At 38.8% G+C, this 25612-nt stretch overlaps 1 protein-coding gene across 1 annotated transcript in view; it reads right to left on the reverse strand.

The window, feature by feature from the left end:
* The window catches only part of RYR2 (ryanodine receptor 2), a 537153-nt gene that overhangs the window by 266677 nt on the left and 244864 nt on the right, over positions 1-25612 (reverse strand). Inside the window, exons 26-27 of the mRNA XM_061190410.1 lie at positions 18995-19154; positions 15339-15486 (exon numbers count right to left, since the gene is read on the reverse strand). Coding sequence (XP_061046393.1) covers positions 15339-15486; positions 18995-19154 — 308 coding nt within the window. The remainder of the gene's footprint in view (positions 1-15338; positions 15487-18994; positions 19155-25612) is intronic.

Here is a 25612-nt window from a genome sequence, read left to right on the forward strand (position 1 = left end):
CAAGCTTTAAATGACACATTAAACAAGATAGACTTAATTGATATTTATAGGACATTCCATTCAAAAACAACAGAATACACTTTCTTCTCAAGTGCACATGGAACATTCTCCAGGATAGATCATATCTTGGGTCACAAATCAAGCCTTCGTAAATTTAAGCAAATTGAAATCGTATCAAGTATCTTCTCTGACCACAACGCTATGAGACTAGATATCAATTACAGGAAAAAAACTGGAAAAAATACAAACACATGGAGGCTAAACAATATGCTACTAAATAATCAAGAGATCACTGAAGAAATCAAAGAGGAAATCAAAAAATACCTAGAAACGAATGACAATGAAAACACAATGACCCAAAACCTATGGGATGCACCAAAAGCAGTTCTAAGAGGGAAGCTTATAGCAATACAATCCTACCTCAAGAAACAGGAAAAATCTCAAATAAACAACCTAAACTTAGACCTAAAGCAATTAGAGAAAGACGAACAACAACAACAAAAAAACCCCAAAGTTAGCAGAAGGAAAGAAATCATGAAGATAGATCAGAAATAAATGAAAAAGAAATGAAGGAAATAATAGCACAGATCAACAGAACTAAAGGCTGGTTCTTTGAGAAGATAAACAAAATTGATAAACCATTAGTCAGACTCATCAAGAAAAAAAGGGAGAAGACTCAAATCAACAGAATTAGAAATGAAAAAGGGCAAGTAATAACTGACACTGCAGAAATACAAAGGATCATGAGAGATTACTACAAGCAACTCTATGCCAATAAAATAGACAACCTGGAAGAAATGGACAAATTCTTAGAAAAGCACAACCTTCCAAGAGTGAACCAGGAAGAAATAGAAAATATAAACAGACCAATCACAAGCACTGAAACTGAAGCTGTGATTTAAAATCTTCCAACAACAAAAGCCCAGGACCGGATGGATTCACAGGAGAATTCCATCAAACATTTAGAGAAGAGCTAACACCTATCCCTCTCAAAAACTTCCAAAATATAGCAGAGGGAGGAACACTCCCAAACTCATTCTACGAGGCCACTATCACCCTGATACCAAAACCAGACAAAGATGTCACAAAAAAGAAAACTACAGGCCAATAACACTGATGAACATACATACAAAAATCCTCAACAAAATACTAGCAAACAGAATCCAACAGCACATTAAAAGGATCCTACGACATGATCAAGTGGGGTTTACCCCAGTAATGCAAGGATTCTTCAATATACGCAAATCAATCAATGTGATACACCATATTAACAAACTAAAGGAAAAAAACCATATGATCATCTCAATAGATGCAGAAAAAGCGTTTGACAAAATTCAACACCCATTTATGGTAAAAACCCTCCAGAAAGTAGACATAGAGGGAACTTCCCTCAACATAATAAAGGCCATATATGACAAACACACAGCCAACATCATTCTCAATGGTGAAAAACTGAAATCATTTCCACTAAGATCAGGAACAAGAGAAGGTTGCCCACTCTCACCACTATTATTCAACAATAATAGTGAATAAAACCCACAGCAATCAGAGGAGAAAAAGAAATTTTTTCTACGTAAAGAGACAAAAGACCTGTATGCAGAAAACTATAAGACACTGACGAAAGAAATTAAAGATGACACAAACAGATGGAGAGATATACCATGTTCTTGGATTGGAAGAATCAACATTGTGAAAATGACTCTACTACCCAAAGCAATCTACAGATTCAATGCAATCCCTATCAAACTACCACTGGCATTTTTCACAGAACTAGAACAAAAAATTTCACAATATGTATGGAAACACAAAAGACCCCGAATAGCCAAAGCAATCTTGAGAAAGAAAAACGGAGATGGAGGAATCAGGCTCCCAGACTTCAGACTACACTACAAAGCTACAGTAATCAAGACAGTATGGTACTGGCACAAAAACACAAATATAGATCAATGGAACAGGACAGAAAGCCCAGAGATAAACCTACGCACATATGGTCACATCATCTTTGATAAAGGAGGCAAGAATATACAATGGAGAAAAGACAGCCTCTTCAATAAGTGGTACTGCGAAAACTGGACAGCTACATGTAAAAGAATGAAATTATAACACTCCCTAACACCATACACAAAAATAAACTCAAAATGGATTAAAGACCTAAATGCAAGGCCAGACACTATAGAACTCTTAGAGGAAAACATAGGCAGAACACTAGGACATAAATGACAGCAAGATCCTTTTTGACCCACCTCCTAGAGAAATGGAAATAAAAACAAAAATAAACAAATGGGACCTAATGAAACTTAAACGCTTTTGCACAGCAAAGGAAACCATAAACAAGATGAAAATACAATCCTCAGAATGGGAGAAAATATTTGCAAACGAATCAGCAGACAAAGGATTAATCTCCAAAATACACAAGCAGCTCATGCAGCTCAATATCAAGAAAACAAACAACCCAATCCAAAAATGGGCAGAAAACCTAAATAGATATTTCTCCAAAGAAGATATACGGATTGCCAACAAACACATGAAAAGATGCTCAGCATCACTAATCATTAGAGCAATGTAAATCAAAACTACAATGAGGTATCACCACATACCAGTCAGAATGGTCATCATCAAAATATCTACAAACAATAAATGCTGGAGAGGGTGTGGAGAAAAGGGAACCCTCTTGCACTGTTGGTGGGAATGTAAATTGATACAGCCACTATGGAGAACAGTACGGAGGTTCCTTAAAGAACTGAAAATAGAACTAACATATGACCCAGCAATCCCACTACTGGGCATATACCTTGAGAATACCATAATTCAAAAAGAGTCATGTACCACAATGTTCATTGCAGCACTATTTACAATAGCTAGGACATGGAAGCAACCTAAGTGTCCATCGACAGATGAATGGATAAAGAAGATGTGGCACATATATACAATGGAATATTACTCAGCCATAAAAAGAAACAAAATTGAGTTGTTTGTAGTGAGGTGGATGGACCGACAGACTGTCGTACAGAGTGAAGTCAGTCAGAAAGAGAAAAACAAATACCGTATGCTAACACATGTATATGGACTCTAAAAAAATATATATGGTTCTGAAGAACCTAGGGGCAGGACAGGAATAAAGACGCAGACGTAGAGAATGGACGTGAGGACATGGGGAGGGGGAAGGGTAAGCTGGGACAAAGTGAGAGAGTGGCATGGACATATATACACTACCAAATGTAAAATAGATAGCTAGTGGGAAGCAGCTGCATAGCACAGGGAGATCAGCTCAGTGCTTTGTGACCACCTAGAGGGGTGGGGTAGGGAGGGTGGGAGGGAGACGCAAGAGGGAGGAGATATGGGGATATATGTATATGTATAACTGATTCACTTTGTTATACAGCAGCAACTAATGCAACAATGTAAAGCAATTATACTCCAATAAAGATGTTAAAAAAAAAAGCTCACTACAAATTTCTCTTGGTATTAAGATTTACCACTAATCTTTTCTCCTAATAGAGGTACTAAAAACAGGGGTACTATATAGAAAATTTGGGTCAATAAAAGGTAATGATGAAGAATTTCTTAGTCCTGGCATTTTTCCCCTGACCTTAAGCTGCTGCACTATTCTACTGTTTTAATTGAAGTGTAGTTGATGTAAAATATTATATGTTATATGTGTACAATATAGTGATTCACAATTTTTAAAGGTTATACTCCATTTGTAGTCATTATAGAATATTGGCTATATGCCTTGTGTTATACAATATATCCTTGTAGCTTATTTTATACATAATAGTTTGTACCTCTTAATTCCCTATCCGTATATTACCCCTCCCCATTCCTTCTCCCCACACTGTTAACCTCTCATTTGTTCTCTGTATCTATGAGTCTGTTTCTTTTTTATTTGTTATATTCACTAGTTTGCTGTATTTTTAGATTGCACATATTAATGATATCATACAGTATTTGTCTTTCTCTGTCTGACTTATTTCACTTAGCATAATACCCTCCAAGTCCATCCATGTTTGTGCAAATAACAAAATTTCCTTCTTTATTATGGCTGAGTAGTTCTCCATTGTGTATATATACACATCTTCTATATCCATTCATTTGTTGATGGACACTTAGGTTGCCTCCATATCTTGGCTATTGTAAATAATGCCGTTATGAACATTGGGGTACTTGTATCTTTTCAAATTAGTGTTTTTGTTTCTTTCAGATATACACCCAGGGGTGGAACTGCTGGGTCATAACTGCTACACTATTCTTTTTTTTTTTTTTTTTTTTGCGAGGGCTTTCTCTAGTTGTGGCAAGCGGGGGCCACTCTTCATCACGGTGCCCGGGCCTCTCACTATCGCGGCCTCTCTCGTTGCGGAGCACAGGCTCCAGACGCGCAGGCTCAGCAGTTGTGGCTCACGGGCCAAGTTGCTCCGCGGCATGTGGGATCTTCCCAGACCAGGGCTCGAACCCATGTCCGCTGCATTGGCAGGCAGATTCTCAACCACTGCGCCACCAGGGAAGCCCTGCTACACTATTCTTACACTCACTGATGGCATTCAACTGAACTTGAAATTAACATACTATTCATAGATATCATCATGCCAAGGACTTGTAAGCTCCATGGATCTTCCTCCAAATGTCCATGTGGCTCATAGTTTATATTCTATATTTCTTACATTAGTTTAGGGTAGCTTGCAACCATAGTTTAAAGAAGCAACAGTTCAGCATTCTGTTTCTGGATAAAATACTAATAACTAAATGGAAATCTGGATCCACAGATGTTTAAAAACAGATTACGCAGGCAATCTGAAACAAATTTTTGTTGCATACCCTGTAGCATCAAGTGGTTGAACACAAAGTAGGTGCCCTATAAATACCTGTTGAATTGAGTCTAGGAACAAAGAGTCTCCTGATCTCTGGACACAGGAGCTCAGGCAAATAGCTAATCAGCAGCACCACTGTCAAAGGTATAGAACTCTCCCCTGCAAACATGCAATTCTCATCCTTTGCTTGATTTTTTAAAAATTTTATTTAATTTAATTTTTTCTTTTTATTTATTTACTTATTTCTGGTTGCGTTGGGTCTTCACTACTGTGCGCGGGCTTTCTCTAGCTGCATCGAGAGGGGCCTACTGTTTGTTGCGGGCTTCTCATTGCGGTGGCTTCTCTTGTTGCAGAGCATGGGCTCTAGGCACGTGGGCTTCAGTAGTTGTGGCACTTGGGCTCAGTAGTTGTGGCTCACAGGCTTAGTTGTTCCGTGGCATGGGGGATTTTCCCGGACCAGGGATCAAACCTGTGTCCCCTGCATTGGCAGGCGGATTCTTAACCACTGCACCACCAGGGAAGTCCCCCTTTGCTTGATTTTAAACACTCTACACTCATACAATTCTAGCTCATGTAAGTAAGTTACATAAATGATTTTTAAATTGTTACAATGAATGTAACACTAATTGACATTTTAAAAAAACGAACTGTTAGCAGATATATTTCTATCACACTTATCAAAGCTACTCAAAGAAGAAATTCGGGATTTATGCCTTTAACAAACCACTTTAAGGGCAAGGTCTGATAATATACTGTGTTCCTAGTACCTCACAGATCCTAGCACTGAGAGGGCAAACACCAATGACCGTTCAAATAGGACGTAAAATATCTATACACGCTGCATTCCAAACCATACATTTAAAAGACAATTACCACTAGAGGGCAGTCAAGATCTAAGCATGTATTAAAATTACAAGTTTTTTATAACAAGCTATGAAGGAAGGCAGGCTAGTCTCTTGGAAATTGTATACGTATCTTGAATCCTTCAGGTGTATCTGTATAATAATCTTAAAAAAATCATTGGTATTAACCAGTTATCCTTTTAACCTGGTATAATTTCTAAGTAAGCAATTCAAATCTCAATAAAACTTTGTAATGAATAAAAATAAATGACTTTTTCAAATGTTTTAAAATATTATTTAGAACAATTCTCCAAAAATAGTATAATTCAAACACTGAGTTCATATTCATTCTGGAATACACAAATCATCATTCTGCTGACTAACAGAAAATAAATGATAGCCCTGACCAATTACATAAGGTTAGATTCAGTTTTATCAAAAATTTTATGTCCTTAACTTTTTTAATGTCAGCAAAAGCAGTACAGTCAATTACAAATTAATGTTTTAAATCTTATCTTAGTGATCACCATTTTGCTTTATTCCATAAGATCTCACATCTATCTATTAATTTCCATTTTTCACCATCCTTGTCCTGAAGATCACAATATTCCCAAAGCCTCCCAACTGGTCTCTCTGTCTAAGCACTCTCCCCCTCCAATCTGTTCCTTCCCACTGTTGTCATAGTTATTTTGTTGTTCTAAACTCTGATCACAAATCAAGCTTTTGCTTTAAAACTTCCTGGCGCTAGAACTCCTTGTACAACTTTACCGTATTTCTCAACTGGGTTTTCAAAATATTCCATATTTTAGCCTAATCCTTCTACCTCCATTTATTACTGTTCTGTCCTCACTTAGACCCTATAATTTAGCCTAACTATACAATCAATTTCCCCTCAACTCTTTCTAAATTTAATGACATCAGATATACTTTCCCTCTGTCAGGAATGTCCTTTCTCCCACCAACCTCTTCTTGTTGCTATTTTCACCTCTTCAACAGCTAACTCAGATGCCATTTTTTCCCCTTACTGATTCCTCCAATTGGAAAATGAATCTTTCTTACGTATTTTCCATATACATCAATTTAATCCCTACGAAGAGGCAGGTGGGCTCTTGGATTCCAGGACACACTGGTGAACGAAAAACAGATTTCAGGGAATTCCCTGGCAGTCCAGTGGTTAGGACTTGGTGTTTTCATTGCCATGGCCCCAGATTCAATCCCTGGTCTGGGAACTAGGGTCTCACAAGCCACGCAGCACAGCCCAAAAAAAGAAAGAAAAAATACAGGATCTCAGCCTCCATTGTGGAATATTTTACACGAGCCTCTCCGTTCGTTAATCACGTAACTTCAGTAAGATTGAACCTTGTCAATCAGCTATCAATGGTTCTATCTTTAAATTCTTAAAATGCAGAAACCATGCCATCCTCTGATCACCATTTTTCCTCCCAGTTTTCTCATTTCCTTATTCAAACACATTCACTCTTCAAACTCATTAATTTCCTCTGTGGCTTTCCTTCCTTATCTATACAGCTTTCAGTACCTTCCTGCCCTATTACTCTTCTCCTCACTTGCTCTGTTAACCCCAATCTTTGTCTAATTTTACTATCTCATTCTCACCATCTATACTTGCTCTGCTGAGCTTGCTGGAAAACACCTGCACACAACAGACTGGCACCATTACTAACTCAAAGCCTCTAACCTCAATTGGACCATTAATGTTTCTCTGCTTATTATCTCTCTGAAACTTGCTCTCTGCCCCGTCCCACAAACATCTCTCTCTAATCTTTACTGCTGAGTGACATCAGAAGGAATAACCGAGTATGGACCTCCAAAACTACTCTTCTCTGTAAAAGCAATGAGAATAATGGAAAAAATGGTCAAAATCAACTTTTTCAGAGCTCTAAAAATTAATCAAAGGCTGGCAGCAATCTGGGGAGTGTTTATTCAATAAAAAATGGCTCAATATTTGTAAGGACAGCAAGCTTAGTGGTGCTTTAACTTGACTTAGTGCTATTCCTTTCTTCCTAGATGCACAGTACAATGAAAACCAATAGGCCTTCAATTAAAGTGAAAATCAGCAAGCTAGAAGCCTCTGGAGGGGACAGAGCAGAGTTGGAGCTCCTCAAAGCCCCATTCACGGATGACTGCCATTATTTCACCTTTCTGGTAGTTCCTTGCAAAATTCCACTGGCAATACTTATCTTTATTTGACCTGATTTAGAGTTTGCCCATGCAAACAATCTTTTCCCCAGGGTCATTTGTTGAAAATCAGAGGCCATTTTTTAACACTGCAGCTGCTTGAGGTGGCAATAACAGCTGAGGCAAATAAGCTGTCCAAAATATTTGAAAAGAAAACCTGGGCAATGAGATATACACAATAGGCTGTGAAAAGTTTCAACATAATCCTGGTGATCTAGTAAGCCATGCTCTCGCCCAGGGTTCTGGGTTCAGGAAAAGACCTGAGAAGGCCTTAAGTTCTCACATCTGGAAGACCCTGAGGTTCTGCAAAAACCGTAAGTGAAGGCTGAGGTGGACACTGGCTGGCTGTGTGTCCAAGGCATCTCCCAACATGCACACAGAGTCCCTCCCTTGACAAAAGTTGGGAGATTTATAGGTCCCATTTATGGAAGTCTCTGTCTAATCACAAGCTGACCACTAAGCTGATGAAATAAGAGATTTCAGCAGCCACACATGACAAACAAAACATACTCTACCGAACTAGTTAAGAAAATTCATTAAACAAATAAGTAACGACAATTACAACAAGCACAATAACCAACCCTGGAGAATCCAGAGTTGCCATATTATACTATTTAAAATGTCCAGTTTTCAACAAAAATAGTGAGACGTGCAAAGAGACAAGAAAGTACATCTTATATACAGGGGAAAAAAGTCAATAGAAATTGTCACTGAGGAAGCCCAGATATTGGACTTATTAGACAAAAATGTTAGGTCTCCCTTTTATACAAGGCCAAACCCTTTACCCATGTTGTGAATTTCATTCCCCCACCCCCAACCATCCTCAGATCATACTTCATCAAGTTCCTCTCCTTTCCTTTCAACTCTCCTTTTCCTCTGATTCTTTTCCTTAGCATTTAAAAATGTCCAAATTTCTCCTATTTAAAAAAATGAAAATTTTAACCCTCTTTTTCTCTCTAGCAATAGTCTCAGCTTCATATATGTGTGTGTATGTGTATACATATATACATACGTATTGAGCCTTGGTTGCTCTGTCTAGTTGTCTCACATGCATCTCAAACTCAACATATTTAAAATCAAACTCAGAATCTCCCCGATTTCCCGTCTCTATCTGCTCCAATTCCTGTGCTCCCAGTGAATGTGAAGGGACTCACCAGCTACCAACCCAGAAGCCATCCCAAACACATCCCAGACACTCCGTCGTCCTTCCACTGATTCTATTTCTAAATGCCAAACAATTCTGCCCTGTAAATTCTGTGAATTCTCTCTATTCACAGTATTGGCTAAGATCAGGCCTTCAACACTCCTCATCTATACTTCTTTTATAGCCACCAAACTGCTGTCCTCACCTCTAATTTTGTTCACCTTCAGCCCATTCTCCAAAGAGCCACTGGAGTAATTCTTTTAAACAGAAAACCCTTGTTTCAGTCTCTGTCTTCTCTCCTTCCTCTCCTCCTGCTTCTCAAACTTCACTCTATATTTGGCCACGTAAGGCTATCTGATTCCCACGTGCAACCTCCCTTGTCACTCCAAGCCTTTAGCACAAACCATCCTCTCTGTCTGGAACACAGGAACCTCAATGATTCCTACTCATTCCTCTAAATTTCACCCTAGCTTTGATGGTTTTAAAACATGTCTCCAAATATTTTGTCACACTTCCCTTCAAAAAGTGTGGGCTTAAGGGTGCAATGCATTTAGTGACTCACTTCCAACAAACAGAATATGGCAGAAGTAATTGTAACAGGCATTGAGGCTTCCTCCTCGCACTATCTCTTAGATTACTAACTCTGGGGGAAGCTAGCTGCCATGTGAAGGCACTGAAGCATCTCTCTGAGGAGGTCTACATGACAAGGAACTTAGGTCTCTTGCCAATATCCAGAGACAAACTGAGTCCTTTAACCAACAACTATGCAAGTGAACTGTCTTAGAAGCAAATCCTCCAGCCCCACTGAAGTCTTCAGATGACTGCAGCCCTGGCCGACTTGATAGCAGCTTCAAGAGAGGCCATGATTCAGAACGACCTAACTAATCCACTCAAATCCCTAACCACAGAAACTTTCAGATAACAAACATTTGTTGGTTTAAGCCATTAAATTTTAGGGAGGGGGGTATTTGTTACACAGCAGTAGATAACTAATACACCTCCTTTATGAAGATTTCTCTGACACCACCAAGCTCAGTTAAATCCTCTCTGCTGTGACACTTGGGCATTAATGTTTACACTGTATAAAAGCATTGACAATTTAGTCTACCTTCCCTGCCTATCCTGAAAGCGACCTGTGAGCAAAACTGTCTTATTCATTGTTGAATCCCCAGAACTAAGCACGGGAGATGTTCAATAACTATGTATTAAGATCAAATGAAAATGAGGATGATTTGAAATATGGAAGTAACATGAAACCCAAAGATGGATTTAGTAAATATAAGCTCCTTTTCTTCCTTCTTGAAATTCATATAAGTCACAAGAAAGTAGGTAACCATAAAGTAGTAATACATTGCCTCACAGAGGTGTTAAGAAGATGAAATTTTATTATGGTTGTAAATAATATAAAACACTGTATGTCATCAGAATAACATCTTATCCAGTATCCTCCTGAATGCAGTTCTCACTAAAAGTGAACATATCAGATCTGACACAGTTTATGCCCATAATTGATAATGTTTTAAATATAATCATCATTATTTTTCTCTGGCATACACTGCTTATTTCTTTGTACAGGGCTAAATGTATTCTCCTCCTTGAATATTGACCACAATTAACTATTTCCTTGAAGACTTAAGGTTATTGTTAGAGCCATGATTAATCATTTCTCTGAGCTATACAGTGGGCTTGTTTCTTTCCTGTTTTCTCCTTAATTCACTGGCTGTCATCTACAACTTTAGAACTGAGTCAGCCTGACTTGGACAGCACTCTTTCTATGTAATTTTCAACGAGTATCAGAAAAGCAATGGTGGAGGAAAGACCTATAAATGTAGGTAAGACTCTAGACACCCAAAATATAAATATTCATGTGGGAAGGAATGAAAATAAAATTGGGGGATATCAAATGGTTGATATGTCAGACTTTAAAACCATGGTTGATTTTTCCCAAAACCTTTATTATTATCATTATAACATCTTCCAACAGAAAAGATATAGACTCTCATCTCTCTTATCTAATACTCTCTAGGGAGACACAAAGTTAGAAAGAAGCTCAAAAACTTCTATGACTACAGTACCCTTGTTAGGTATTTATTGTACTTATATTACGTATATACCTAATAGAGTAGTTGAATCAAATATTTTAAAAGTATGCAGGGCTTCCCTGGTGGCGCAGTGGTTAAGAATCTGCCTGCCAATGCAGGGGACACTGGTTCAATCCCTAGCCAGGGAAGATCCCACATGCCGCGGAGCCACTAAGCCAGTGCGCCACAACTACTGAGGCTGCACTCTAGAGCCCGTGAGCCACAACTACTGAGCCCACGTGCCACAACTACTTAAGCCCGCACACCTAGAGCCTGTGCTCCGCAACAAAAGAAGCCACGAAAATGAGAAGCCCGCGCACCACAACAAAGAGTAGTCCCCACTCGCCGCAACCAGAGAAAGCCCTCACGCAGCAACGAAGACCCAACACAGACAAAAATAAAAACAAATAAATAAATTAATAAAAAATAATTTTAAAAAAAGTATTCAAAAACACTGGAAAATGCTATACTATCCTAAGGTATTATTAATAAACATTTGTACGCCTGATATATCCAATTGTTCATTAAAGAGTACATTTAATAGGTAATTACAAAAAGAGATTGTGGCTTTGTGAAACTAGGAGTCACTATGACTAATGATTGAAGTTCTCCATAGAATGCCACAATCACTAAGGAGATATGAGACACAGCCACTCATAATTATGATAGTTTACTAATAATAATCCACAATTGATGATGTGGGAAGATAAACAAATGTCTGAAAGTTTAACCAAAAAAAAATAAGATCAATTAACTCTTTAAAAGATTTACAAGTCTTCAAAATGAACAATGTCTGCTCCATGGAAGATCTCATTTAAATAATGAAAAAGCAATCCACAAACTGGGAGGAAATATTTCCAATATCTGACATAGTTCTTATACCCAGAAAAACATACATATATGTTTATATATATAAATACATACATTTTCACAGTTTAATAAAAAGAAGACAAAACAACCCAGGTTTTTTAATGGATAAAAGATGTGAACAAACACTTCATAAAAAAAGATATACCAATGGCTAACGAGTATAAGAAAAGATGCCAACATTATTATTCTTAAGGAAAATGTAAATTAAAACTACAATAAGATACCATTTCACACCTACTGCAAGGGCTAAAATCGGAAAGATTCACTACCAATTCTTGGCCAGGATGTGGGAGCAACTATACCCTCACATATTGGTCATGGGAGCATATTTGCAGAACTGTTTGGAAGTTTCTTGTAAAGTGAAATGTACATTTGTCCTATGACCCAGCAATTTCACTTCTATTTACCCTAAAAGAAATGAAAGTACGAATCTGCACAAAGACTTGTCTACAAATGTTCATAGCAGTCTTATTCATAACAGTCAAAAACTGGAAACAACCCAAATCTATATCAACAGGAGAATGGATTAAAAAAATTGTGGTTTATTAGTCAAATGGACTGCTACTCAGCAATTAATTTTGTGATACTTGTAAAAACATGGGTGATCACAAAAACAGTATATTGAGGGACTTCCATGGTGGTCCAGTCATAAAGAATCCACCTTCCAATGCAGGGGTCGCAGGTTTGATCCCTGGTTGGGGAACTAAGATCCCACATGCCTTGGGGCAACTAAGCCCATGCGCCATAACTACTGAGCCCTCGCACCTCAACTAGAGAGCCTGCGTGCTGCAAACTACAGAGCCCATGTGCTCTGGAGCCCACCCACCACAACTAGAGAGAGAAAAACCCACACGCCACAACTAGAGAGATGCCTGCACACCGCAACCAGGGAGAAGCCTGCGCGCTGCAATGAAGAGCTCACGCTGCAATGAAAGATCGCACGTGCCGCAACTAAGACCCGACGCAGCCAAAATAAATAAATAAATACATAAAATAAAATAACAAACAAAAACAGTATGTTGAGCAAAAGAAGTTAGATAAAAAATATAGTGATTACTATTTGATGGGAATGTAAACTGATACAGCCACTATGGAGAACAGTATGGAGGTTCCTTAAAAAACTAACAATAGAACTACCATATGACCCAGCAATCCCACTACTGGGCATATAGCCTGAGAAAACCATAATTCAAAAAGATACATGTACCCCAATGTTCATTGCAGCACTATTTACAACAGCCAGGACACAGAAGCAACCTAAATGTCCATCGACAGCTGAATGGCTAAAGAAGATGTGGTACATATATATACAATGGAATATCACTCAGCCATAAAAAGGAATGAAATTGAGTCATTGGTAGTGATGTGGGTGAACCTAGAGTCTGTCATACAGAGTGAAGTCAGTCAGAAAGAGAAAAACAAATACCGTATATTAATGCATATATATGGAATCTAGAAAAATGGTACTGATGAACCAAGTGGCAGGGCAGGAATAAAGACTCAGACGTAGAGAACAGACTTGTGGACACGGTGGTGGGGGAGGGGAAGGGGAAGCTAAGACGAAGTGAGAGAGTAGCACTGACATATATACACTACCAAATGTAAAATAGATAGCTAGTGGGAAGCAGCCACATAGCACAGGGAGAGCAGCTCGGTACTTTGTGACCACCTAGAGGGGTGGGATGGGGAGCGTGGGAGGGAGGCTCTAGAAGAAGTGGATATGTGTATACATATAGCTGATTCACTTTGTTGTACAGGAGAAACTAACACAACATTCTAAAGCAATTATACTCCAATAAAGATTTTTTAAAAATATATAGTGATTACATTTATGCAGAGTATAAGAAGAGGCAAAATTAATCTGTGATGATAGAATTTAGAAAGTGGTTACTTTTCGGGGGCAGAGGGAACTTTCTGTGATGAAGAAAATGGTCCCCATGTTCGTTTGGGTGGTGGTTTCTCTCGTGTATACAACTGTCAAAATTTACCAAATTGAACACTGAAGATCTGTGCATTCTATTATATAAAAATTATACCTCATTTAAAAAATATTTTAAAAAGAACAATTAGCATTGAGGGCTTATTCTGTACCAGACAGCTGTAGAACTCTTCCCAATTGTTGTGTCTTGACTTGGCAGGGTTTTATTGTTTATCCATCCCAGGGGCCGTGTGGACTGCACACCCTTTAAGACAGGGATATTTTCTGTATCTTGCATATCTAGTAGTATCTGCTTCATAATAAGATTTACCAAGTATTTGTTGCTATAAAGCTGACTTCAAGATACATTACGTTGTAAGAAGTTACATTATGATTATGAACATTATTGTTATTAAATAGGTATCTAATTTTATTTGTAGCAAATATAAGGATTCAGTAACTACAATGAACTGTCCAGATGTTAACTACCTACCGACTCAACTCAAAGGACTGAAATCTGGGGTTGGGATCCTGCCTCTACCATTTAGTAAATGGGAAGACACAGCAGTATCTGAATCTGTTTCGTCATCTGTAAAATGAGCATAGTACACAGACCATCCTCAGAGAGTTACTGTGAGGATTAAACAATAATTGCAAAGGCCTTCTAAACACTTGTTACACATGATAAGCACTATATAAATATTACCTATCATTACTATTTAAGATTGAATTCCTATACACAGATACTACACTGAAAATATTAGTCATTAGAGAATATGTGACATAGATTTTTAAAACTTTCTATCAAAAAATACAGGCAATACAATGAAACACGCAGAGCTCCTGTCATTTTTGGCAACCTTAAAATATGGATATTAACACCAACTCAAACTACAGGAGCAAAGGATTAAGGCATCAACCGTCTTAAACCATATTCTTAAAAGGTATTATTCAAAGGAAATATTGTTCTTTATAGACCCTTTAAAAATCCATTTATTCAACACATATTTATTGAGTGCCTATTCTAGAGTGTTTTCCTTAAAGCAAAATATTGCACTAATTAATTACTATGGCCTATATGTAAGAGTCTAAACAATGAAGGTTTAGAAAACACTAGCTCCCACTATAGGTTTACTCCCATAAACAACTAAAACTAGCTCTTCTGAAGCAGAGCTGCTGGGGTAGGTGGGAGTGAGGGGCAAAAACAGAATCACGGAGTTAACTGCTCCCTCAGACTCTTTGGGAAGGTGAACCCATTTCTTCCCCTTGTGGAATCACTGCGGTCCTGAGCCACTCTGCTGAAAGATGGGCTAATCCTCCAAGTGTCCTTCAGGACAAAAAATGCTCTAAACTCCTGGCCTAAATTACATACTTCGACTGAAGGAGTCTATCTTGCACTCCCCCTTTTATTCACGCATTTGGCTTTAAAGAACTTACTATGTGATTTTGCAACAAGAGGAGAAGAAAGCGAAATGAAAATACCATGATCTTGATCAGGCGCCTCCAGGTTGTAGCCATACCCCAGCAGTGTGCGCACGGCCTCACGGAGGCTGTCCTTGTTGGATTTCTTAGTTCGGTCATCTAGAAGGGCATACGGAACCAGGCGAGGGTTTCTTCTGTTCTTTACATCCTACAGGAAGGCAAAAAAGGCACAGGATCATCAAAGAGTGACCAACAGCATTTGGAAATGAGACAGCCACCAAATACATCAAAATATAAAGCATATGAAGGTAGATACTGTGCCTTCTACCTTCCCTTTGTCTTCCCAGGCTGCAGGAGTTACTGAAATACTATCAGTATGAAAGATTTAATCAAGTGAGTAACTGCATCAATTGAAATCAGGCCCTCTCCATGAGAAGAAAACGTAAAAATAACAGCAGTAACAAAAGCCAACTTTAAGGATCTCAGTAATCATTTTCCATCTGCCCTGGTCACAAGGCAATGGGCTAACTTAAGAGAACCTACCATTTCCTTGCCAAGTTGACTGACAGGTCTTTGTTATAAGAAGAGCCTAATTATTACCCGACATCTGATTTTTGAGCCAAAGGAGGACACCAGGCTGCTGTCCCTTCTTCAGAGAAAACTCAGTGCGTGGGCGGCCATCCCATGACCTCAAATAGCTTGGAAAATATGCATTAAGTTGACTCCATCAACTGGTGAAACTAGGTAATACCAGGAATACTGAAATAGCTACAAACCTCACAATTCGTCTTTTACAAAAGAGGGCCCAAGTTTAAAACGTGATTAAAATGGTGCTGACCAAGCAAGAAGACAGGTTATCTTACGACCTTGGAAAAGGATACCTAATTTACGAGTAAGTACAAAACTTAATCTCATGGGAGGTGGAGATGCCTCAGGGCTGCGAGTCTTCAGGGCTCTAACATTTAAGAAATTACTTCTTTCTACTCACTCACTGCTGCCGGTTTTGTCAAACTTTCCATATTTCAGGAGGCATACTCGATTCTCAATTTACCTTAGCATGAAGAAGAACTAAGAGGCTGCGGATATTCCCAAACCTTCTCCAAAAAAAAAAAAAAAAGGTATGTGGTGGGCAGGGTTTGCTCTGGCTGGGGAAGAGCAAAGAAAACTGTTTCCTAATTTCTTCTTCCCCCTCTCTAGCAAATCTGTAGTAAATACCTCATCCGGACTATGTGACCATCTACTGACACCTGGAGTCCAAATCATCTGGGTTGCCTGAAGGGGAACCCCACTCCGAAGCCACCCCCAAATACACAAGCAGCGTAAACAGAGTGGCTGCACTGCCAGTATAGCTTCAAGACACATTACCCAGCACCCCTCCCTTTCAACACTGGTTGTTGCCCCCCAACTTTTCACGTAGAGAAATTAAGAGGCCTCCGATGAATCACACTCTCTGGAAATGGTGTCCTGGGAATCTGACTGTGAAAAGGAGCTGCCCTGGGGTTTCCACGTACACAAGTGCTTGAAACCAAGTGTGCTAGAGAGGCAAAGAGCGACCTCAAGCAAATGCCTGCTCTCAAGGAGTTTACGACCTAGTTGTGAACCAGATTATTTATGTTAAGGAGAGGGTGATGAAAAATTAAAGAGAACGCTCATTCAGATAACCTGGCAAATGTGTGCTCTGTCAGTGGGGAATGGGGTGGAGGGATGGAGTGGGAGCTGGGAGAGGGGATGGAGAAACGGTTCCAAGGAGAGCTCTGGCCAGCTCAGACAGAGCCCTGTGTTTTTATGAGGAGGACCCTCATGCACAAGGAAGAGGCGGACACCAGGGGGGTTCTGGTTTGTCCCACAGAGTCATGTGGTCTGCAAGGCAAGTGAGCGCTCCTTTGGCAGATAGCAAATGTGACCTCTTATCCCCCTGTGGTATATGGTTCAGGTTCATACACACACACACACACACACACATACACACACACACACACACACACTATGCTCAAGTGGATTGAGTACTGACAATCTCATCAGTTACAACCAGTTTAATTCAATATAAAAACAGCTTATTTTAGGAAGTAAATCAAGGCTCTCTGAGTTTTCTTTAGCCTTGCAAATGACAAAAGTCACCGGTTAAGAAGAATTTTGGAAACATATTTTTCAAACCAACATGTAGCCTTTATCCTGAACCATGGCCTAAGCTTATAAGTAATAATCCAGTTTATTCCTAAAAATCTTTAAATAAGGGCACTGCCCACTATGAGCTGTCAAGAATCACTGTGACGTGGAAGAGAAAAATTGGGGCTCTGGAGTCAGAAGGCTTGATTCCAACCTGGTTCTGCCACCTGGGTAGCGCTGGACAAATTGTTCTCAAGCTCCCTGTACATCGTATGTGAATTGGCAATAAAAATTGTTCATCCTTCATTGAACTGTTGCAAGAGTTAAAGAAGAAAATAGATGTAAAACTCTATGCATAGTGACTGGCATCTTATAATAATAGCAAACTATTCTATATTATTTGTTAGGTGAAATGCACTGCTGTAGCCTTTCTTATACATAAGTAATATAATGAAGTTTAATAATTCAGTGAGGAGGAAAACAGTGGCACAGAGAAAGTTAATTTAAGTAGCTTTCCCAAGGTCACACAGTCACTAAGAAGCAAGGCTAAATTTGCTCTGCTTTGTTATCTCAATACAGACCCAATAACTGTTAGTTATTCCTGTGAGTGCAACCATTAATAGAAATCCATGATTCTGAAATCCAGAAAACTCAGAAAAGTCGGTTTTTTTACTAAGTTTAACAAAAACTCAGTTGGTGGCAAAAATGATCTGAATTGATGCAAGGTTGTGGATAATCTTTACTTACCCCTCTTGGTATCATCAGCCTACACTGCTGAACAAAGAATAATTTATATATAGTCCGCTGCCCTGCTGAGGGTACTAGGTAACATGATCAATGTATCACCATTCTGAAAACCAAGAAATATCTGGATTCTGAAATTCATCTGGTCCCAGGGGTGTTAAATAAGGAATTGTGGGACTTCCCCGGTGGCGCAGTGGTTAAGAATCCGCCTGCCAATGCAGGGGACGCGGGTTCGAGCCCTGGTCCGGGAAGATCCCACATGCCGCGGAGCAACTAAGCCCGTGTGCCACAACTACTGAGCCTGCGCTCTAGAGCCTGCAAGACACAACTACTGAGCCCGCATGCCACAACTACTGAAGCCCGCGTGCCTAGAGCCCGTGCTCCGCAACAAGAGAAGCCACTGCAATGAGAAGCCCGCGCACCACAACTAAGAGTAGGCCCCGCTCGCCGCAACTAGAGAAAGCCCGCGTGCAGCAATGAAGACCCAATGCAGCCAAAAATAAATAAATAAATTAATTAATTAAAAAATAAATAAGGAATTGTAGACCTCTTGTATTATTAGTTTATCTCAAACTTCTCGTATTTCAAAAGCTTCTCCTAAAATACAATCTCAGAGAGAGAAATGCCACAAAACCACGTTATAAATCATTGGTCTAGTAATATTCACTGTGCCCATCATGATAACAACCAGACTTGGGGTGGTCTGACTTCTTGAATCAGGCGTTTCTGTGCATATGTACATTAAAGATATCTATATGATGTGAGTTTTACGATGGTCATTACTTAATCTCTCCTGTTACAAATTATACTAATTCCTACTTAAGTCAATCTCAGAGTACGTGCTGTAGAGCTAAATCCCCACGTACCTGTTGGATGCCATAGGTCCAGCCCTGCCGGATTCGATCCCGGGCCCACACGTTATGAGCATTTTCCGCCAACTTGTCCACCATCGCTTCCTGAGACGGGGTGAGCTTGATAAAGCTCAGGTCCATCGGGGCAGGCTTGTATCCACTTGTCAGCTGGTAACTACAAAGCAAAGCCAAAGAAATATATAATGGGCCTGTCCAAAAAAGTCAAGGTTGAAAAATCCCTATAACAGTCTGTTAATTCCAATTGCTCCTAATTCTTATTGTTCCATAAACCACAGTGGTGACCAGTGGTAATGTGTCCAGCAAGCCTGAGCCCCTTTCACTTAAGCTAAAAACTCATCAGGTGCAAAGGCCACACGATCTTTATGTTTTCATTTTCACACCAATAAAACAGAAATGAGGCAACACCTGTCTCTCAAGGTTGAGAAGGATTTATCTTTGTTTGTGTTCCAAACAGTTGATGCTTTTTTACAGGATAAATCAAAGCATTGGTAATTAAAACATCTGATAAATTTCTCTTCCTGTTAAGTCCTCATTTTTCTTCAATATTTACATGTTATATTAAAGTAATATTTATTTCATAAATCTGCGTATGCTTTCAGATACTAGCCATTCATTATTCTACAGGGGAATTTTAATGCATTTATACATTATTTCCCTACTGCTATTCCTAGTTACATAATTTAGAAAGCCTCAAGATAAGATAAGACACTAGGAAATACCAGGCATATAATCATCTAAAATATGATTAAGGCCTGGATTTTAGGGAACTCATACCAGAGACTATTTCCACACTCTGAGCCGGAGAGGAAAAGTATTAAAACAAGTATAAGTTTTAACCTTTTGGGAGAAACATAAAATTGAAAATAAAAAGTCTTCAACAGACATATATTAGGGCAATAGGACTGCTGCTACAAACACACACACACACACACACACACACACAGAGCTGTCTCATCTATTTAACGAGAGAGATTGGCACAAAGTCTATTGTACAGTTGCTTCTCTTTCATTCTCTGTCATTGTCGTGTCCCCTACAATCAACCATGCTTTGAGGTCAGGATCTGCTCTGATCCATTTTTCTAATTGTCATTATATTTAAAAGAGTGCCCGGCAGAGAGCAGCCTTTCAGTCTATAGTTTTTCAAAGAATTAACTTTATTTACAGAATGAATATAAAGAGATATCCATCTTCATCTCAAAGATTCTCCTTTGGTGCAAACAAAGTAAAGAAAATTCACCAGATAATTAAGCTAAGTTTAAGAAATTGTCAGAGCATGAGAAAATGGTCTTTAAGATAAAACTATACATAATCTTTCTTCTTCTAATTATTCTGGGCTATGGCTAGCCTGATTACAAGGTAAGCTCCTTAACAGCAGGGAGTTGAGAACTGCTTTGCTCCTAGCTATCCCCAGGAACTAGAATAGTGCCTGATACGTGGTAGATATTCAATAAAAATTTGTTAAATGAATCCATGTATGACAGCAATAAATAATGTAAGGTTGAATAAAGTTGACTTTACCTTAAATACTCCTACTTCATTATAAGGCATCTTCTATTTTATAAATGATTTATCTATAGGCAAAAGTTTTAGAGAATATTTTGTTTGGCTTAAAGAGATCAGATTGCCCTGGCAACTGCAAAAATTATGGCTAACTACCACCTTATGTCACTTCATTTAATCCACGAGCTAAATTTATTGACATGAAGTTTTGTTCTGTTTTAAATCAGAACTCTGTATGTTTGGGTAATTAGCAATATTTTTTCTTTGTTTTTCTATAAAGAAGCCACATGGGATTTTTTTTAATCACTCACACAAGTCACTGTATTTTTATAGAATTTTGATGTTCACATGGACAAATCTGTCGACTGCAAGCACAGCCTATATATAAGTTCTCACTCGGAAAATAATTTCTTCAAGAAAGAGCTCTCAATGCATTTCAAATGCACCAAGAGGTGATCAAGCCAGCATCATCTAATTTCCAAGTTTAACATTATTTGCTGGAAGCAGGGTTGGGGGTAATGATAAAGAATTTGGTCTTTTGCATACAGCTGGCCAGTAAGCAAATGAAAAGATGCTCAACATCACTAAGTATTAGAGAAATGCAAATCAAAACTACAATGAGGTACCACCTCATACCGGTCAGAATGGCCATCATTTAAAAGTCTACAAATAACAAATGTTGGAGAGAATGTGGAGAAAAGGGAACCCTCCTATATACTGTTGGTGGGAATATAAATTGGTACACTCACTATGGAAAACAGTATGGAGGTTCCTCAGAAAACTAAAAATAGAATTACCATATGATCCAGCAATCCCACTCCGGGCATGTACCTGGACAAAACTGTAATTAAAAAGATACATGCACCCCTATGTTCATAGCAGCACTGTTCACAATAGCCAAGACATGGAGACAACCTAAATGTCCCTCAACAGATGAATGGATAAAAAAGATGTGGTACATATATACAAATGGAATACTACTCAGCCATAAAAAAGAAATGAAATAATGCCACTTGCAGCAACACGGATGCAACTAGAGATTATCATACTAAGTGCAGTAAGTCAGAAAGAGAAAGACAAATACCATATGATATCACTTATATGTGGAATCTAAAATATGGCACAAATGAACCTATCTACGAAAACAGGAACAGAATCGTGGACACAGAGAACAGACTGTGGTTGCCAAGGGGGAGGGGGGGAGGGAGAGGGATGGGTTGGGAGTTTGTGGTTAATAGATGTAAATGATTATATACAGAATAGATAAACAAGGTCCTACTGTACAGTACAGAGAACTATACTCAATATCTTGTGATAAACCATAATGGAAAAAAATACAAAAAATGAATGTATATATCTGTATAACTGAGTCACTTTGCTGTACAGCAGAGATTGGCAGGACACTGTAAATCAACTATACTTCAATTGGAAAAAAAACCAAAAACTTGGTCTTTTGTACTTTCCCATCTTCCCACCTCTATTTCTCACCCTCCTCTTGACTTTCCCCACAATCACCCAGCACATGGTAGCATAACAGTACACAATTCTCTTTTTTCTCTCATTTTCCAGTGGTCCTGACCCCTCCTACCTGTCACAGAGGATACACATATGGTTAAGTTTTGAAGCTAATCTATGAATAGTTGACTAGAGCCTATGCTACCTCAATGAGGGATATATGCCCTCTAAAAGAGGAAAGATCCTTCCCCTGCAACCAATTCTAATGGTAGGCTTGCCAGCCATGTCTTACATGGCATGGGGAGGAATTTTTGAGGGGTATTTTCTATAAAAAATTATAGATAAGTTTTACTAATCTATAGTAGAACTACACATTCTACTATATGTCTATAGTATATATATAGTATATGTATATATGATAATATTGGCATAAGCATTTCTCTTTATTTTCTAAATTTTCCTCTTCCTATATAGAATATCTACTAATGTTGCTTTAATTTGTGATCACAAGGAAAACCTACTGAGACGCATTTGCATCTGTTGATTTGAAATAACACAATGATTAGTTCACACTCATTTCCAGATGTAGACTACGATTCATTTTACTTGCTCTTCTTCATAGCCCTGTGCAAGAAAGAATTTAAAGTGGTTCTTTTAAATGGCCAATAGTCCCATCCAAATTAAAGTTACTAATTCCCATTTCACCTGAACCTTATTTCCATACTGTTTTACTTCATCTTCTACAGTAAAAATACAAATATCTTTGAAATTAATAGACTTCAACCTCAGTAGGTTGATAAAAATGATGACATCATGAATACTTTAACCAGTGGCATCAATGAGGATTTACAAGACCATTTTTCTTTATGTAAGACATGACAAAGTAAGAATCAAATCATTATACCAAAATGAGATTTTTAAAAAGTGCATAAATGTATTTCAGCAAATAATGTCCACTTCATCTTATTAATACAAGTTAATTAGGTACATAAAGATCAACTAACTACTAATATAAACTATTTTCTTTTTGTGATTGAAAACGAACAAAGAACAAAGCTTTTGAATAAAATGTGACTGATGTGAATCTTCGAAGCTAAATGGTTCCAAGTAAAGCTTCAGATTGATTTCCAGAGATTTAAAAGAAATAAAGGAAAGACTGCTACAACAATTCTTGGGAAGTAGAATTTTGTAAGCCAAATAATAGGGAAAAGGCATGTCATTAGTAATTATATTAATACAAAATAAATATAGCTCATATTAAAGACATCTATGTATTACAGTCTATCTTCTCAAGCTTTCTGGGAAAATTCTGCTAGAATCAGTTAATAGATCTCTTTCTTCTGCCACCTATTTGTCTAGTAGGTGTTAACTTCCTTTACTTTAATATGCAAAGTTGCAGTGCTAACAATCATTTTGTAAATTTAGGTTATGAGGAATATATATGGTATTAAACAAATACATTCAATATGTTCATTTCCAAAGCATCAAAGTTCTTTTGTAGTTATTAGCTTAGTTTTATTTTGATGTAGTATATAATGCAATAATATTTTAAAAGTGAGATTAACAAATTACATAAACTCTCTGGGCGTCAGTTTTCTTACAGTAAAATTTCTTTTTAAATACGTCTTTGCCTGAAAAAAAGGAAAACCTACTGGCAAACTGCCAGTTTCATTTGCATCAAATTACCAAAGATGTAAACAAAAAATTGATAATACTTAGCCTTACTGATGAACTGCCATGTGAAGCAGCAATTCAGTTTTGTGCTTCATTCCCACCTGACCCACATTTTTTTCTAAGCAGGAATTCTAAATGAGCCTTTGAAAAAAGTGTTCAGTAGAATATCACTTAAGGGCCAATTAAAGTGGTGCAACAAAAATGTGGCAGAATACCAAAAACACTAAGGAACAAGCCTTTTCTTTTTTTCCAGCCTCTCCCACCTCTCAAGCTTACTTGTTTAGTATGAGTCGGGTTAAATGAAGCTTGGAAGTCATTACGTTGTGAAAGATGCACGGTAAACATGAAAAGATTATGTCCAAGTTCAGTGGATGTTAGCTGTAAATTTCAAAACCAAATCAGCGCTTCAAGTACCTTGGAACAAATGGGAAAAATCTCAGATGACTGCACACCAGAGATATTAAGAACAAGTTTTGCTGGAAGCACATCTATCAAAAATGAATAATGGGCTGACATTCTCACAGAAAGGAGATAGAGAATATTCAAAAACCCTTCTCCAGAAAACAAATACAGGAGAATAATTTCAGTGTAGAAATTAGAAGGGAAAAGGACAAGGATCTATTTCTTCTACTACTACACTTCTTCATTTTGTTTTTAAATAAATGTGTAATATGATGATATGCCCTGTGTGTCCCCCACCACTAATTCCTTTTTTAACCCAAGGCCTCCCTGTACCTCACAGCCTGTTTGAAACAAAACCAAGAGAGGATCATTTCAAGAGAGACAAAAAAAAAGCCATTCTTGGCTTTTGGATTTTTAAAATAGGCTTTGAAAATTCACTGCAGAGACAACAGTCTTTAGAGAAAGGCCTTCTGATATTAAAAGCTCTACTTATGAATACCAAAAGCACAAGGCCCTGATGTGTCGGAACATAAAAGGAGACCAGATAAAGAGTCCAGTCTGTCCAGCCCCAGACAGGCTGAATGTTCCAGAGCCTGGAGGAGAGGAGAGCTGGCGGGAAGCCAGGGCTCTCCAGCCCCCTGCCCAGATGGAGACCAGACAGATCCAGAGCTGAGGGGAACTTCTGTCTTGCTTACCAGATTGGACCCAGGAGAATGGCCAGGTTCCAGAATCTCCCACACCCCAACCCTTGTGCAGCACAGTTTCAGGAGAACAGATTTGGCAACAAACCAAGCCTAGGCTGCCAGGCAACCTTCCCTCCTCCCTCCACCAAGAGACTGCAGTCCCCAAGTTGCCAGAGAGAGCATTCCTAGGTTTCCAGCCTCCTCTTAAAGAGGCATGAGTGAAGCTAAAAGCAGAGCAAGGACCCGGAGGACACAAAAGAGATGAGGAGGAGAGTCCCAGCGTGTGGTCCAAAGGTCAGTCAGGAGAACACGCATCCCATAATGAGGCAGGAGATAGACGGGCCCCAGATGAACAGGTACTCCAAGATGAAGACAAGAGCCGGAGGGTAATAAGAGGAGCTGAGCTCTGCCCAGATAAAAACGTAGACAGACCACATTTCCTCATTCTCGAAGCCAAGGAGGCCTTCTCAACTACACACGCACGGAAAGGCTCCTCGGAGGTCAAAAAGGGAGGGCGCGCCACCCCATGGTAGGTGATGTCAACCTACCCATAGGCCTCTTCACTAGAATCCACATTGGCTAAGAGACGCACGCGCACACACAGGGGAGGGCCCTGAGATGAACCAAATACAGACTCGGAACCAGGCAAAGCAAGATGACTGGCCAGAGGAAACCGGAAGAAATGTCCCATATAAGTGATTCAAACTACCACGAGGGCACGACTCTTTCTCTGCATCTGCCCGTGTGAGTCTATTCACACATACCCTTTTTCCTCCTAAGAAACATTTTACCTGTTTCACTACTTTCCATCTCTTTGAGGGAATTCGTTTCTACAAAGCTGATGGGCCAGGGGCCTTGTCACTGACCACTGGTCTAGTGGTTGGGATTCAGCGCTCTC

This window comes from Eubalaena glacialis, chromosome 1 (assembly GCF_028564815.1).
Source record: "Eubalaena glacialis isolate mEubGla1 chromosome 1, mEubGla1.1.hap2.+ XY, whole genome shotgun sequence".
Taxonomy (NCBI): Eukaryota; Metazoa; Chordata; class Mammalia; order Artiodactyla; family Balaenidae; genus Eubalaena; species Eubalaena glacialis.